The 14,867-nt window shown below is 42.9% G+C and overlaps 1 protein-coding gene across 1 annotated transcript in view; it reads left to right on the top strand.

Moving 5' to 3' along the window:
- The first annotated feature begins 3,859 nt into the window (after positions 1-3,859).
- The window catches only part of LOC125453548 (insulin receptor substrate 2-like), a 50,320-nt gene continuing 39,312 nt past the window's right edge, over positions 3,860-14,867 (top strand). The window contains exon 1 of the mRNA XM_048533288.1: positions 3,860-7,240. Coding sequence (XP_048389245.1) covers positions 4,063-7,240 — 3,178 coding nt within the window. The 5' untranslated portion in view covers positions 3,860-4,062. The remainder of the gene's footprint in view (positions 7,241-14,867) is intronic.

Here is a 14,867-nt window from a genome sequence, read left to right as displayed (position 1 = left end):
GTGCGAGTCTAACTAGATACGGGATTGCGATAATACTTCTAGTCTGGGGACAGGAATCTGCTCCGAGCAAAAAGCCTGCCAGCTGGTAAGCAACCTGCAAAACCACTTGCTTTCCAAAGTCAACGACGTCAATAACTTTACTCCAACGCCTCATTGCTGAGGTGAACTCCGCCCCCTCTCCTCATTTGAAACAACAAGCCCCTGGCTTTTGCTCGATGCTCGGGGGCGGACTTGTCTCAATCCGTGATTTAATCATCATTATATAATTTATTCAGTGTGTAGGCAGGTACAGCAAAATAAAAAAACAGTAAGCTCTGTGTAATTTGTGTGCAACTAGAATATTAAATGGTGTTCTTTTTCTTGCTGTAGAGTCGTGTTTCTGGTGACATGAGTTAACTCCACTGAGCTGTAACACTGCAGCTTTCTATCTGGGAGCTGGTGAACGTCACAGTTACCTGTCACGGGGCTTTGTGTGTGTGTGTGTGTGTGTATAAATTCACACACACACATTTATAATCTCCACATATGCATACAAATACACATATGTATATAATCTTCACATACATTCAGACATGTGTACGCACACACATATACCTTCACATTTATGCACACATTACAGCTATGCACACACCTACATAAGGATTGATCACAGAGAGTGGGCAAGTTGTAACTGTGTTCTGAGTTTCACTACAGGAGGTTTACTCGTCTGAGATGAAAGTGCACCGCCAGCGTCCTGCTCTGCGCTTGCAGCTATGGTAACGCTATTGATCGTCAGCTCAGCCTGACGCATTGGGTGATAAACAAGGAGCTCCCTGTCTCACAACGGCAACTCACTTTAAAAGGTTCACCTTCCCTCCCAGGCCCTTCACAGCCACCTTGATTTGCTGCGATCGTACAGAACCCGAAAACAAAAACAGGGAAAGAATTGAATTGGCGCCTGGATCTTTGGGAACACGGAAATATTTATCCATTGTGAAATAAGCGAATGATTTTGTTGTTTGTTGATTGGCATGATCTGGTTGTATTAGTTAAAAATAACTGGGTGACTGTCACCATCTCCACCCCGGGAGTCTGAGGATAGGGGTTAACTAGGCAGCCTGGGGGCCAGAGGCTGCTGTCCGAACTATCAGTGGAGGCCCCCTCCGTATCTGGTCCATTGATAATTTTTTTTGCTATAATGTTTCTACAAAAGTGGAAGCTTCACCTGAAGTGGCAACTTTCTCTCTCAAGACTGGTTTGTGCCATGGTGCTCAACTCTATTAAGCTCAGAAGCCCCACTCTAGCGTAGCAGTATCTGCTGCCTTTGGGACCCAGGAAGATAGTGGTCGAACTGCTCAATCTATTGATATTTTTATGCAGTCCTAGTTCTCTTTAAAGTTTGCTGGAGGTGGGGGAACCTATGCCTTCCGTTTTGAGTGCAGAAAATTATCAAGATTCACTACTCAGTAGACCTCAGCCCCTTTCAAGTTAATCAATAGTTACAAACGTTGTTCCTATAACTTCCTAACTGCAGTTACCCTGTTGTTCACTTTGAGCAGTGCCTTCCTGTGTGTGGGTGATCAATTCGACCTGAAGTTACCGTAGTTACCACTGTCACATCCCTAAAGATACCTTTCTTTTGTAGTGCAAAAGGCACACTGGTGACAATGATGACTGAAGATGCATCACCCTCTTAGATTATCCTTTCTTACACTTTGGAACAATCCCACATCCTGGACTGGATTCATAAGCATCTCAGTAACATGTGAAGGTGATTTAGACCTATCAGCATTATCAATTGCTGGCTGTATTTTGTTCTAATGGGATTAGCACTTCCAAGGAATGTGGTTTCATGCTCTGACAGACTGGAATTCGCAGCTTGATGGGTGGTAAATACTGTTTATGGTCATACAATTTGCCCATAGGAGTTAAACGCTTGAGACAAATTTACCTGGATACATGCATACGTATTGTGTGGTTGCTTTTACCATGCCTTGAGAAGTTTTTCAGGTCAGTTCACTGCCTTTGTGTTTCATTTCCTGTTTCTTTACCTCCAGGGCCAAAGACGTGTGGAATACCGTGTAGCAAAACATGGCCAATTTCTTACAATTGCCTCCTACAAACAGCAATCTCATTCACCTTCTAAAATGCCTTTTGGAAATCCTAATAAATAAATTGAATTTATTGGTTCCCCTTTATCTACTTTCCTCATTATACCTTCAAACAACACTAATGTATTTGGCAAATGTGATTTAATTGTTCATAAAACCATATTGTTTCTGCTTGATTATTATGATTTTCTAAGTGTCCTGCGATGAATGAATAAATTAATTTCAGTATTCTCCTACTCACAGAAGTCACACTAACTGACCTATATTTTCCTGCTTTCCTGTATTTACATTTTTGGTTATCCATACTGCTGGAAACTTTCCAGAATTTAGAGTCTGTCTTTAAGCCTCTTGGATTCATGTCCTCTTGTCCAGATAACATGTCATTCCTCAGTCTCAATGGTAATTCTTCTCTAGTAATGATTGTTCAAATTCTCCCTCCCCATTTACCCTTGAATTTCAATTATTATGCAGATGCTTTTAATGTTTTCTATCCAGAATCCAGCTACATAATAGAATATTTGTGCAAAGTCCACTTCTAGCCACCGTCCTTCTTCTTTCTTTTCCTCCTTTACCTGCCTCTTCTCTTCTGGGTTTCTCTCCTGCCCAACTCTGTCTTATGCTTCCCTCTATCCTCCAGCCTGTTCCGTTCCCTCCCTCTCATCACCTCCCCACCACTCCTCCGTCTGTCTGTCCTTTTCTCTTCTCCCTTCTATTGATCACATCATCCTCTCTACACTCTCCACAATCTTCCACTATCATGCCTTCCCCTTGTATCGCATCTTCCTCTTCAATCATCTTTTCTTTTCCTTTTCTCCTCTGTTCCTCCCCTCGCTCCCAACTTTCTCTTTTCCTCTACCCCTCCTCCATTCCTTCCCTTATATTTTCATTCTCCTCTACCTCTCCTCCACTCACTCTACCTCCCTCTCCTTGCTCCCTTCTTCCTTATTTTTCGTTCTCCTCCTACATCACTTCCATACACATTTTCCTTAGTTCGTTATTATTTCCTTTTCTCCATCGCTGCCCTCCCTACCATCCTCTCCTCCACCCCTTTCCTATATTTTGTCTTTTCTTTAACCCCGCCACTGTTCAGCGCCCTTAGTCTTTCCTCTCCCCATCTTAGTATTCCCCTTCTTTCCCTTCACCCACCTTCACTTCCCTCCTCCCTTTTCTTCTTCCTTCCCCTATTACACTCCTGCCTAATTCCTGCTCCCTCTTATTCCTTCACCCTATCCCCTCTTCTTCTCCCTTCCACTTCTTCCCCCAACTCCTGTTTCTCTTTTTCCCATTTCCCCTTCCTTTCCTCTTTCCCCCTCCTTTGCTCCATTCACCCCTCCTTTCCTTTCCCTCTCCTCTTCCCCCTTTCCCCCCTCTCACTCTCCAGGCCGCGCTCTCTCTCCTCTTGCAACCATCTCCTCCTCCTCTTCCCACCCCCTGTCCCTCCTCCACCCCTCTTCCTCTCCCTTTTCCCTATTCTGCTCGCCCCTCCACTTCTCTCTTCCCCCCAACCCACTATCCCTCCCCCTACCCCTGCCACCTTCTCTCTGCTCTCTCCCCATCCTCCCCCCTTTTACCCCTCCTCCCCACTCCCCCTATCCCCTCTCACCCTCTACCCTTTCCCCCTCTCCTTCCCCTTTCCGCAATTTCTCCCCTTCCCTTCAGTTCTCCCCCATTGCCCTCCCCTCTCTGCTTCCCACCTCTTCCCCTTCCCGTATTTCCCTGTGGTTGACTCCAGCACCTTCCTTACTATGCAGAGCGCTGCCGTGTGTGTGTGTGTGTGGGGAGGGAGGTCACATGTTGTTTTGCTGTGCAGCCAATATGTGTGTGTGTGTGTGTGTTATTTACAGCTCCCACTTCCACTCTGGTACCGGCAGAGAGACACACACTCACACACAGAGAGGGAGTGAGAAGCACAGAGAACCGGAGGAGAAGCAGCAGAATCTGTAGCGGGCTGGCTGTTGTCGGGGGGAAAAGGATGGCCAGTCCGCCGGTGCTGAAGGCGGGCCATCTGTGCTTCACCAAAGTGAAGAAATGCGGCTACTTGAAGAAGCAGAAACACGGGCACAAGCGGTTCTTCGTGTTGAGGGAGAGGAGCGGGGGCTGCCCGGCTCGGCTCGAGTATTACGAGAACGAGAAGAAGTGGAGGAACAAGTCTGCGGCGAAGAGGATCATCTCGTTGGAGAGCTGCTTGAATATCAACAAGAGAGCGGACGCCAAACACAAATACCTCATCGCCCTGTACACGAAGGACGAGTACTTAGCGGTGGCGGCGGACAGCGAGCAGGAGCAGGAGAGCTGGTTCCATGCTCTCACTGAGCTGCTCACCCAGGACCAGCTCCTCCAGCAGGATGAGGTGGGTTACAGTCTGTATACCCCCGCCTCTACCCTCTACAAGGAGGTGTGGCAGGTCAACCTGAAGCCCAAAGGCTTGGGGCAAGCCAGAAACCTCACTGGATTTTACATGCTGTGCCTTTCCAGTAAGAGTATGGGCTTTGTGAAACTCAACTCCCAGGTGCCCTCCGTCAACCTGCAGCTCATGAACATTCGCCGGTGTGGGCACTCAGAGAACTTCTTCTTCATCGAAGTGGGCAGGTCGGCGTCCACTGGGCCTGGCGAGCTCTGGATGCAGGTGGATGACTCGGTGGTAGCGCAGCACATCCATGAAACCATCCTGGAGGCGATGAAAGCGATGAAGGAGCTGTGCGAGTTCCGGCCCAGAAGCAAGAGCCAGTCTTCGGGTTCCAACCCCATCAGTGTGCCCAGCAGAAGGCACCTGAACTACCTGCCCCCCAGCCAGACTGGCCTCCACAGGAGGTCCAGGACTGACAGTGTCAATGCCCCTTTGCCACCCAATAAGATGGCATCGTGTCGCATGAGGACGGCCAGTGAGGGTGACAGTACCATGTGCCGGCCTGAGTCTATCACCGGTAGCCCCATCAGCCCGAGCATGGTGAGGACACACTTTAGCCGTTCAAATACCGTCTCCAGAAACTCCAGAGCGATCCCGCACCATTCCCTCCACCACAGCCGGTCAATGTCCATGCCAATGCCCCACTCGCCCCCATCGGCCACAAGCCCAGTGAGTCTGTCATCCAGCAGCGGGCACGGATCTGCATCAGACACCATACCACGACCGTCTAGTGGCAGCGCATCCGTCTCAGGTTCCCCAAGTGACGGCGGCTTTATTTCCTTTGATGAGTATGGTTCCAGCCCAGGGGATTTGAGACACTATGTGGGAAACAGGAGCAACACGCCAGAGTCCCTCACTGAAACACCACCAGTTCCTGAAGGCACTGAATTATATGGATACATGTTAATGGATAGGCACACTGCTGGTCAGTTTAATGCTAGCTCTTTTCTGGCAGGTCGGGATGAAAGTACAGAACTGGAGAAAAGCTATAGGAAAAGAACTTACTCTTTAACAACTCCATGCCGAAGGAAAGCCACCTCACAGGTTTCTTCGGTTTCATTGGATGAGTATACTCTAATGAAAGCTACCTACCTGGGCAGCTCTGGACGCCTGTCACATACTGCCTCCCCCAAAATAGCCTACAACCCTTACCCAGAAGATTACTGTGACATTGAAATAGGGTCCCAAAGGAGCTCTGGGTCCACTAACCTTGGTGACGATGGTTACATGCCAATGACACCTGGAATAGCCCCCACATCTAACAAAAATGTTGACTACATGCCAATGAGCCCCAAAAGTATTTCTGCCCCAAAGCAGATCATTAATCCCCGACTACATTCTCAACTGAATGCAAATGGATATAAGAACATTTCTCCGACTGGGAGCTGCTCACCTGATACAAGTGGATACATGAAAATGTGGTCTGGGTCAAAGTTATCGGTTGAAAGTTCTGAGGGAAAGTTTAACCATGATGAATATATGAATATGTCGCCAGTTGACTGTTGTATTTCGGTGACTCCTCCAGACTACTTTTTCAACCCTGTAAGTGACGATGTTCCCAAACCCAGCTACCCCTTCTACTCATTACCCCGATCTTACAAACCCCAGTGCCAGAAAAATGGTGAAAATGATAACTATGTTCTGATGAATTCACCCAGCAGTGTGATTGTTGAAGAACCGACGTTTGATACAAAGTCTGGCACAGCTTGTACAGTTGGTTCTTGTTCACCAGGGAGGCAAAATCAGACAGATAGTTTAGTGTCTAGAGGAAGAGCAATGAGACCCACTAGATTGTCACTGGACAAGCTGAGAGCCAGTACATTACCAAGCACAAATGAGCATCCTTTACCACCAGAACCAAAGAGCCCTGGAGAATATATTAATATAGATTTCAACAACAAATTCGTGTACTCCCCGCCTGCAGTGTCATTACAGAGTTCCTCATCTTCCAAGGAATGTGGTAATGCTCAGAGGAAGTCAGCAGTGTCTGATTATATGAACCTCGATCTCAACTCTCAGTCACCAAAGAGTGGAGTTGTTCCTTGCAGCTCCTTCGATTCAGTAGCTGGATCATCGGTTGCATGCTCTAGCATCAATCACTCGGCCAGTATTTACCTTAAAGGTCAGGTTGGGACATCTTGCCTCTCTAACCCTTTGGAAGATGAGACTGATTATACAGATATGACATTTGGAATGGCTGCAACAGCTCCACTATCAGTTTCACCAAAACATGAAAGTATCCAAGTGGCAAGCCCTACCACTGGTGTGAAAAGGCTGTCCCTTATTGATCAGATGCCTGGGGTTGAGGTTTTCATGCTTCCAACTCTGCCACCAGATCCCAATCGAGGGGCAAAGGTAATCCGCGCTGATCCCCAGGGGCGAAGGCGTCATAGCTCAGAAACATTCTCTTCCACCACTACGGTCACACCTGTTTCACCCTCATTTGCTCATGATCCCAAGAGACACAGTTCTGCTTCATTTGAGAATGTTTCTCTGAGAAAGAATGATGAAGCTGAAGAGGAACAAGGAAGCCCAATGTGCCGCAAAACCTCCACTGGTTTCCAGAATGGGCTGAACTACATTGCCTTAGATTTAATAGATGATGATTTGACGAGATGCGAGAAACTAGTACGATGTCGATCAACTCCTCAAGCCAAAGGAAGTATTAATGGTTCAGATGCAAGCACATACGCTAGAATAGACTTTGTATCAAAGAATTTGGACCGGGCTGCTGCTGTGGAAGGTTTGTTGACTGTATATTTTTACTATTTAAGATTTTTTTGTTATATTCTATGCATTTATTGCTGTGTGTTTGAATATGTGAGTAACCAGAGGTTGATGCTCTTTGTAGGATAGGCTGTTTGATTTTGCAGGCATTCACAATGATTTTTCAAATATAAAACTTGGAAGGTAGGTAGGAAGGTACTTACAGGCATTTGGTTATTCCCCTGCCATTTTACTTTAGAATTGAATGCATGTTTGCACTTCACTCCACTTCACCCCCCCACAAAAAAAATCCATGTGCACTTTTTATTGCTGAACTGCCTGGAAGCTGTAGATGATTGCAGTTACTACTTGAAGGTTGAGATACAAACTGTATACTTTGTGGTTTGTCAAATACTGAAAGTGAAACATCCATGTAAAACCCTGCCTCTTACAAGTTCTACTCCTTACAGATTTTCAATATTCCTTTATACTTTGGTTTATTTAAAGGCAAAACAATGTAGCATTGCACATTAAGCATAAAGCCCTTTTAAAATTGAATGTCCTGGTCCAGCTTGTTACAATTAGAGTGGCATTGCCTGTTGCTTTTCATATTGTGTAAACCGCCTTATCAGATGACAGAGTTCAAGATGCAGGGACATAAAAGAAAAATCAGAGATGGAATACTTGTTTTGGATTTAGCCAGCCAAATTAAGCTTTGTTTAGAATTTAAGCACACCCACAATCAAAAGCAGAGGCAAAAGCAAAGGAGCAGAGATGGGGGTTGGTGTTTGTGTTGTAGAGGAGAAGGAATGTCTTCAGTGATCTGCTTAATTGTGAAATCAATAATAAGAGCAGTCACGGCGAAAGTGCAGTAAGTAGTAAAAAACAGTTAAAGAATGCAAAGTTCGAACTCCACTGCTTAGATTTCTGACTTCTTATGTGATGAATGCTCATGTGAATATTTGTTGAAAATTTGTACTTGTGTTTCAGGATATGCAGAGTCTGAAGCACAAATTTAGCAAGTGGAAGCAATCAGTTTGTTTCTCATTACAGTATTGATTTTCATTTGCTTTGGGATTTTCAGTTCTGCTGGTTAGTCAAACTAAAACCAAAAGCTGAGTAGCAGCTGTCTTTTTGGGTTTGGTTCGATACAAGGAGGCTACTGCAGTGATAGCTAGATTTCACAGCAGTTTGACGTCTGTGCTAGGGAAGATCTGAGACAAATTCTGGATATTTGGACACAGTAGTACCAGTAATTGAGTAGAAATGTGTCTAGATGGAGGTTGCGAATGCCTCAGCATTACGGTGCCAGGATATTCCACATGTTTATATAATATCATGGTTCATATGCTTTTTGTTCCTCTGTATGACTTAAGCAGTAAGTTATTTAAGAACACATGATTTGTGAGATTAACTACTGTGTATGTCTCTGACTTCTGCTGAAATCTGAGCCAGGTACTTTAGTCATTTTGATGGAAAAACACACAATCTCTGATGAATACACTTTTTGAAAGCAGTTTCTTTCGGTTAATAGTAGTACTGTGAGCGCTTCTGATCAGGCTGTGTTCACATTCAGTCCTGTGGAACACTGGTGACATTATTGTCACAAAATACAAAGTGAAATGCTTTTAGTTTGTTAGCAGACTAGTTGGCACAGGTATTAGATGAAAAGAAAATCGCTCTGAACAAGCTGAGGCTTGTTCAAAATGATGTCAGTATGTTATTGTAAGATTCCTATAACACATCTAATCAGGAAGTTGTGTTATTTTATATGGTGGTTGAATTGATCTGAGTGTCTGATTAATCACTGGACTGATCTGTTGCAAAATTGGATCAGCACCATTTAACAAAATGACACCACATTCTGTTCACTCATGTTAAATAGCACATTTGGATGCCAAAAAGGTACTGAAAAATGTAGCTTGTTTGTAACTGGTGGTCTAGTACTACTAGCTGCCAGCCTGTCTGTGATTTATTTACTTTATTTGATGTTTTGCTAGGGGCAACTGGAAAGCTGCTCATTTCTGTACATGGCACTAGTTGGCGTGTTTCTCTAAAGTCATTGAATTGTACGCAGCAAGAAATTGCCTCATTTTAGGGAGATGAAAATGAGAAATAGATTGCAGCATAGGTATTGATGGATTGGAATCTGAGCCACTTTCTGCATCTAAGGCTCTTTTGTTGGTCTGTTAATCTGCTAAGAACAAAATGTACAAAGCACATGAAGTGCGTGCATATGTTCCAGGGCAGAGTGCTTAATAATTTGTTTGCCAAAGATTCCTGAGAGCATCCATAAAGTACTAAAGATGGAAGATGGTAACCGGATGAGCATTCTGGAGAAAATTTAACGTGGCATTATTTAAATGCACAATTGTATCAAAGAAAGAGAATTAACTCACCACCCACACCTCCAAGAACAGGTTTAAAAGGTTGACAAAGGTTAAAAAGGAATCTCCTTTGCCTAATTCTTATATGTATTCTGCTCCCCCACCTTTGTCTTCAGCTGCCACACTCTGCAATTTCATCATGAAAGTCTTGCTGCATTTTTCTCCTTTTAATAACTTAATTAAAACTCATTTTGTAACTAAACTTTGGACCACCATCCGAAAGTGTCCTTTAGCTCAGTATTCATTCTTTCACCCCACTTCTATGAAGCATGTTGGGATGTTTTTCTATTTTAATAACACAGAATGTTATTGAAAGGCACGTTTTAAATCTTTTGAGCCTGCCTGATATTCAGTATGATCATAGCTGCTCATAAACGTCAGTGCCTTTTACCCAGCCCTGTTATGGCACTGAGTAATCAGAAATCTATTAATCTCTAAATTCGCTCAAACATTGAACCTGCACAGTACTGTTTGACACAGAATTCTGAAGACTCACAACACTCTGAATAAAAATAAAAATCTCCTGTTTTCAGACTTAAGTGGCATTTCCTTTATTTTTAAATTGAGACCCTGATTCTGGACTTCCCAGCTAGGGGAAACAGCTTACCTATATCTACCCTGTCTGTTCTTCTAAGTGTTTTGAATGTGTCTTTTCAAGTTTCAGTGTGATGCGTTTTGGGTTGTATGTAGAGCGAGTGCTGATGCAGGCCTGCAATAAGTTGTTGCCCTGTCCCTAAAATGAAGCTGAATTAATCATACTTACAGTGGATGGTCTGTCATTACTTTGGCTTGACAGCAAGAAGTTTAAGTTATGTGTGACATTAAATGTCATTTAGAAAGTGTTCAAGATCATTTGTGCAACCTTCAATACACCTAAATATGGATAGGTTGAAAGCTTCAGCTCCTGATACCACCACCTGGAACTATTAGAACACTTGTAGCCACACAGGCACAGGCCTTGCTTTAAAATGAGATAATTAATGTTCCTGGTGGGCAACATAACCTGGTTATTGTCTGGATTGAATCTTAACCAGAACACCAACTGCAGCGTCACGTAAGAATTCTGATACCAACCAAGACATTTAATTCTGCCTGCCTAAGATATCTAAAAGTATATGCAAAGCAGAAAGGCTTTTGCAGGATAATGGTAGTGATACTAGTCTGGACCAAAGTTCCACCTGCTCCAGAGGTATGTGATAAGACATCTCAATTCATTGATTAAAAATATCTGTACTTAAGCAAATTCGCAGAGAACCCATCTACACTCAAAATCGAAGGAATCTGCACCAAAACGGATCATAGCTTCATTCTTTTATTTAGCTAAAATAAAGGCTGGTCTGGGAAGGAGAATGGAGAAGGTTGGTTTAGTCACAAGGTCAAATGTAGTGCTTACAAAGGCCTGTACCTGGCTAAGACAACAGTGAAAACTTCAAAATTAAAGTAAATTTCTTCACTGGATACAAAATATATTGTTCATTTCTTCAGCCACTAACCCAGGCTAAACTGGTGTAGATTTTGATCCAGTTGTAGCAATGTCTCCCTAATGAGGCCCCTAGTATTCGATGCTCGAATATCTTCAGATTCTTGGATCCCAAGGTGACCAAAGAAATCAATATTATTACTGTTAATCATCTCTGTACAACAGCTACAGGGTAATTTAGTGTTTCTATTTTACTCCAGAAGATTCCCTTCTTACTATAGTGTCAGTTCACTGAATTTTATATTGTTTATAATTAAATTTATTTTTCAAAACATTTTCTTCAATCTTTTACTGTACATTTTCCTGCTGCTTCAGAAATGCTTAGTTTTCCCTGGTAGCTCAGTAAGGGTTGATACCGCTGGTCTGGTAATGGGATAGATGAAGGAGCATTGCATGGTGGGAATGCCCAGGGGCTGGGAATAGTAGCCAGAGGTCCTACTTCAGAACAATATTGAGTTACCCCAGCCTTGCTTGGAGAATTGTCAGCGTATGGGTGTCAGATGAGGACAGAGTCGAAGCTCACTGAGTGATACCCTCAAGCACGTTCCACATGTGCGCTCTGCCCAGGCTGCACATGCAGTGAAGAAATCTCCTGGTTCTGCTATGCAATGACCTTTACTGTACTTCAGCAGAAAGGGATCAGTAAGCCATTCGAATCTCTGTTGGGCGACCAATTTGAGGGAGAGAATGTATGGAAATTGTGTTTGACAAACCTTTTAGCTGAAGAAGAAAAACAAGTGACATAAAATGTCTTGAAAGGCATTATTATGTCATATCTTTTATGTGCTTCCGAACAATTGGTAAAATGGCTTCTTAATGAAAGTTGTATCCTTTTATTGTTAAAAATGGAATAATTGTGTAATCAAATGCGCTATAATGTGCTGGGATGTCCCAAAGTGTCTCACTATTCATGAATTACTCTACAACAACAGTTGTATGAAAAGAATGGAATGCTAAACCATTAAATAGAACTTCTACAGCCAATGATTAAGGAGACTCTATGTAATTCATGTACTTCTGAGCTGTTGAGCCTTCAGGAACTTAAAAATAAATCAAAACTTTAGCAGGGCCAATCCTCAGTGACTCAGCATGTTGCAGAACATCACAGAGTGAAGGCAGAATGTCAGTTGGATTTCCCACTCAGTTAAATTTGTGATCGCCTGTATTAGTATGGGAGCAAACAGAATGGCTTCCACTGTTGGGAGTATGGAGTATTTATCCCATATTAATCTAGTGAGCCACCTAATTGCTTTCATCGGCAGTCCTGAGATCAGCTAGGCCTAACAAATGTGTTAGACCGCCTTGCTCTTGCGAACAATACCTAGACTAATAAAGGCCAGTGTCCCATATGCCTTCTTAATGCTTATTCACCTGTCCTTCTGCCTTCAATGATCTGTCGCCATGCACATCAAAGCTCCTCAGATCCGAGCCTATATGTATGGACATGATGGACTGAATAGATTCCTGTATTTCTAGTACTGTCATATACTGGCTTTACACATCAGTTCCATTCTTCTTCATTTAAAAAAAACGCATTCATTGGATGTGGGTGTTGCTGGTTGGTCCCACGTTTATTGCATATTCCCTCGTTGCCCTTCCAAAGGTGGTGGTAAGCTGCCTTGAACCACTAATTCATTTGGTGTGAATGCACCTCCTGAGTAGAAGGGAGTTCCAGGATTTTGACCCAGCAATAGAGAAGGAACAATGATTATATTTCCAAGCCAGGATGGTAAGTGGCTTGGAAGGGAATTTGCAGGTGATATCTGCTGACCTGTTCATCCAGATGGTCATGTGTTTGGAAGGTGCAATTGAAGGAGCTTTGATGAATTTCTGCAGTACATCTTGCACATTGTATTTACTGCTGCTACTGAGCGTTGGTGGTAAAGCGAGTGAATGTTTGGATGTTGGACCAGTCAAGCAGATTGCTTAGTCCTTTGTCACCACAAAACTTGCTTTACCCTGCATGACAGTCCACCTGAACCAAACTGAAACATGATGTAATAAGCTTGCAAAGCATGTTCGCGGCATAGACTTTTCTCTAGGCTATGCAGCTTCCAAAAACAGAGATTATACAATGCTACAACAGTTGACATGCACACAGCAAGGGAACACGAGTAAACTGTGAGATCAGCTCTCTGAGGCTGTGCAATTGACCAGTTATTGATGATCTACATATTGGAGACCAAGTCTATTTGGCCTGTTGGACTAGATTTTAAGAAAAAGAGCAGTGAATATCCAGGGAGAGGAAAGATCAGTCTTTCTTGTGGGTATGACCGAAAATTTGGCTAGTTGGATGCTTTAATTTGGTTGTATTCTGTATTTTCATTCAAAACATGCAGTAAGGCGAAGTGGTTAAAGCTGAGGGTATCATTCCTAGAGACCAGATTACCAGTCTTAGCTATCTGTGAGAGCAAGTTCTACATACTGTCATGTATCCTGTAGCTTGTGTTGATTTCATTCATTTTTGTAGTTAATTGCATGGATAGTATTAACTAATTGGTGCAAAAAAATTCTAATTGGAATTCTTTTACCTCTGGCATTTTTCTGATGGAAATTAAATTTGTCTTTTAATCTAGGTCATTAGTGTGATATTATAAGTGCCTTGCCATAAGTAACGACAGAGCTCCTTGATAAATAGTTACTAATGAGGTAGACAGCTATAAAAATGGCTAGCTAAGTAGCTTCACTCTTTTAATGAGACGTTGTCCTAATTTAGCTATTGAACTCAAATGTGGTTCTGATCAATTTAATAGCATGACCTGCTCTTCTCTCCTTTTACCAAACTTCAGTGGGGGCAAGCATCTGCTACTCTGTTCCCGCTTGAAGTGTAATACAGAACTCGTAACAGTGAGCCTTGGTTTATCCTGTTGATTAAACACAGAAGGCAGAATAAGTAGGAAACAACTAATGTTGCATTATGAGTATCATAGAATCAGGAATGGTGGAAAATGTAAAAACCAAAAGAACTGTGGATGCCGTAAATCAAAAACAAAAAAACAGAAATTGCTGGAAAGGCTCAACAGCTCTGGCAGCATCGGTGCAGAGAAATCAGAGTTAACATTTTGGGCTGTGTGACCCTTTCTCAGCTCTGATGGTGGAACATAGACTTCTTGAGAATTTTGGGGACTTCTTTTTCCCCTGAATCTAATCTGCTGTGAGGAAACCAGTTAGGCTGCAGTCCGAAAGGAAAACACCATTACATCAGAGATAGTAGGAACTGCAGATACTGGAGAATCTGAGATAACAAGGTGTTGAGCTGGATGAACACAGCAGGCCAAGCAGCATCATAGGACCATGAATGCTGACGTTTCGGGCCTAGACCCTTCTTCAGAAAAAGGGTCTAGGCCCGAAACATCAGCTTTCCTGCTCCTCTGATCTGCTTGGCCTGCTGTGTTCCTCCAGCTCTACACCATTATGTCATACATTTATGTTTAAAAGCATCCTATCCAAGAGCTGCATTACAATTAGTCAATCAAGCAGTTTTTTTCTATAATTTTTAAAAGTTTATTGTGGTTTCCTCTTTCATTCAGTGCTTAGGTTTATTATTGTGAGATATGTAATTTGAACCAAACGTTGTAGGTGTTTAGCATAAACCTAATGGAAAAAGAGGCAAATAAAAATTTCCAAAGTTAATGTTAAGATGAACCTTCAGTCCATTTTCAGCATTGTGTTTTTTGCTTTTACCACTTAAACATCTGTTACATATTTCCTTAGGTATACCATTCATTATTGCAGCAGGCAACCATTAATTGGAACTTATTTTCTCTAAAGAAGTGTGTGTATATTGATATACATGT

The sequence above is a fragment of the Stegostoma tigrinum genome, chromosome 6 (genome assembly GCF_030684315.1).
Source record: "Stegostoma tigrinum isolate sSteTig4 chromosome 6, sSteTig4.hap1, whole genome shotgun sequence".
NCBI classification, from domain to species: domain Eukaryota; kingdom Metazoa; phylum Chordata; class Chondrichthyes; order Orectolobiformes; family Stegostomatidae; genus Stegostoma; species Stegostoma tigrinum.
The sequence above is the reverse complement of the archived record's forward strand: the minus strand, read 5'-3'. Positions and strand labels throughout refer to the sequence as shown.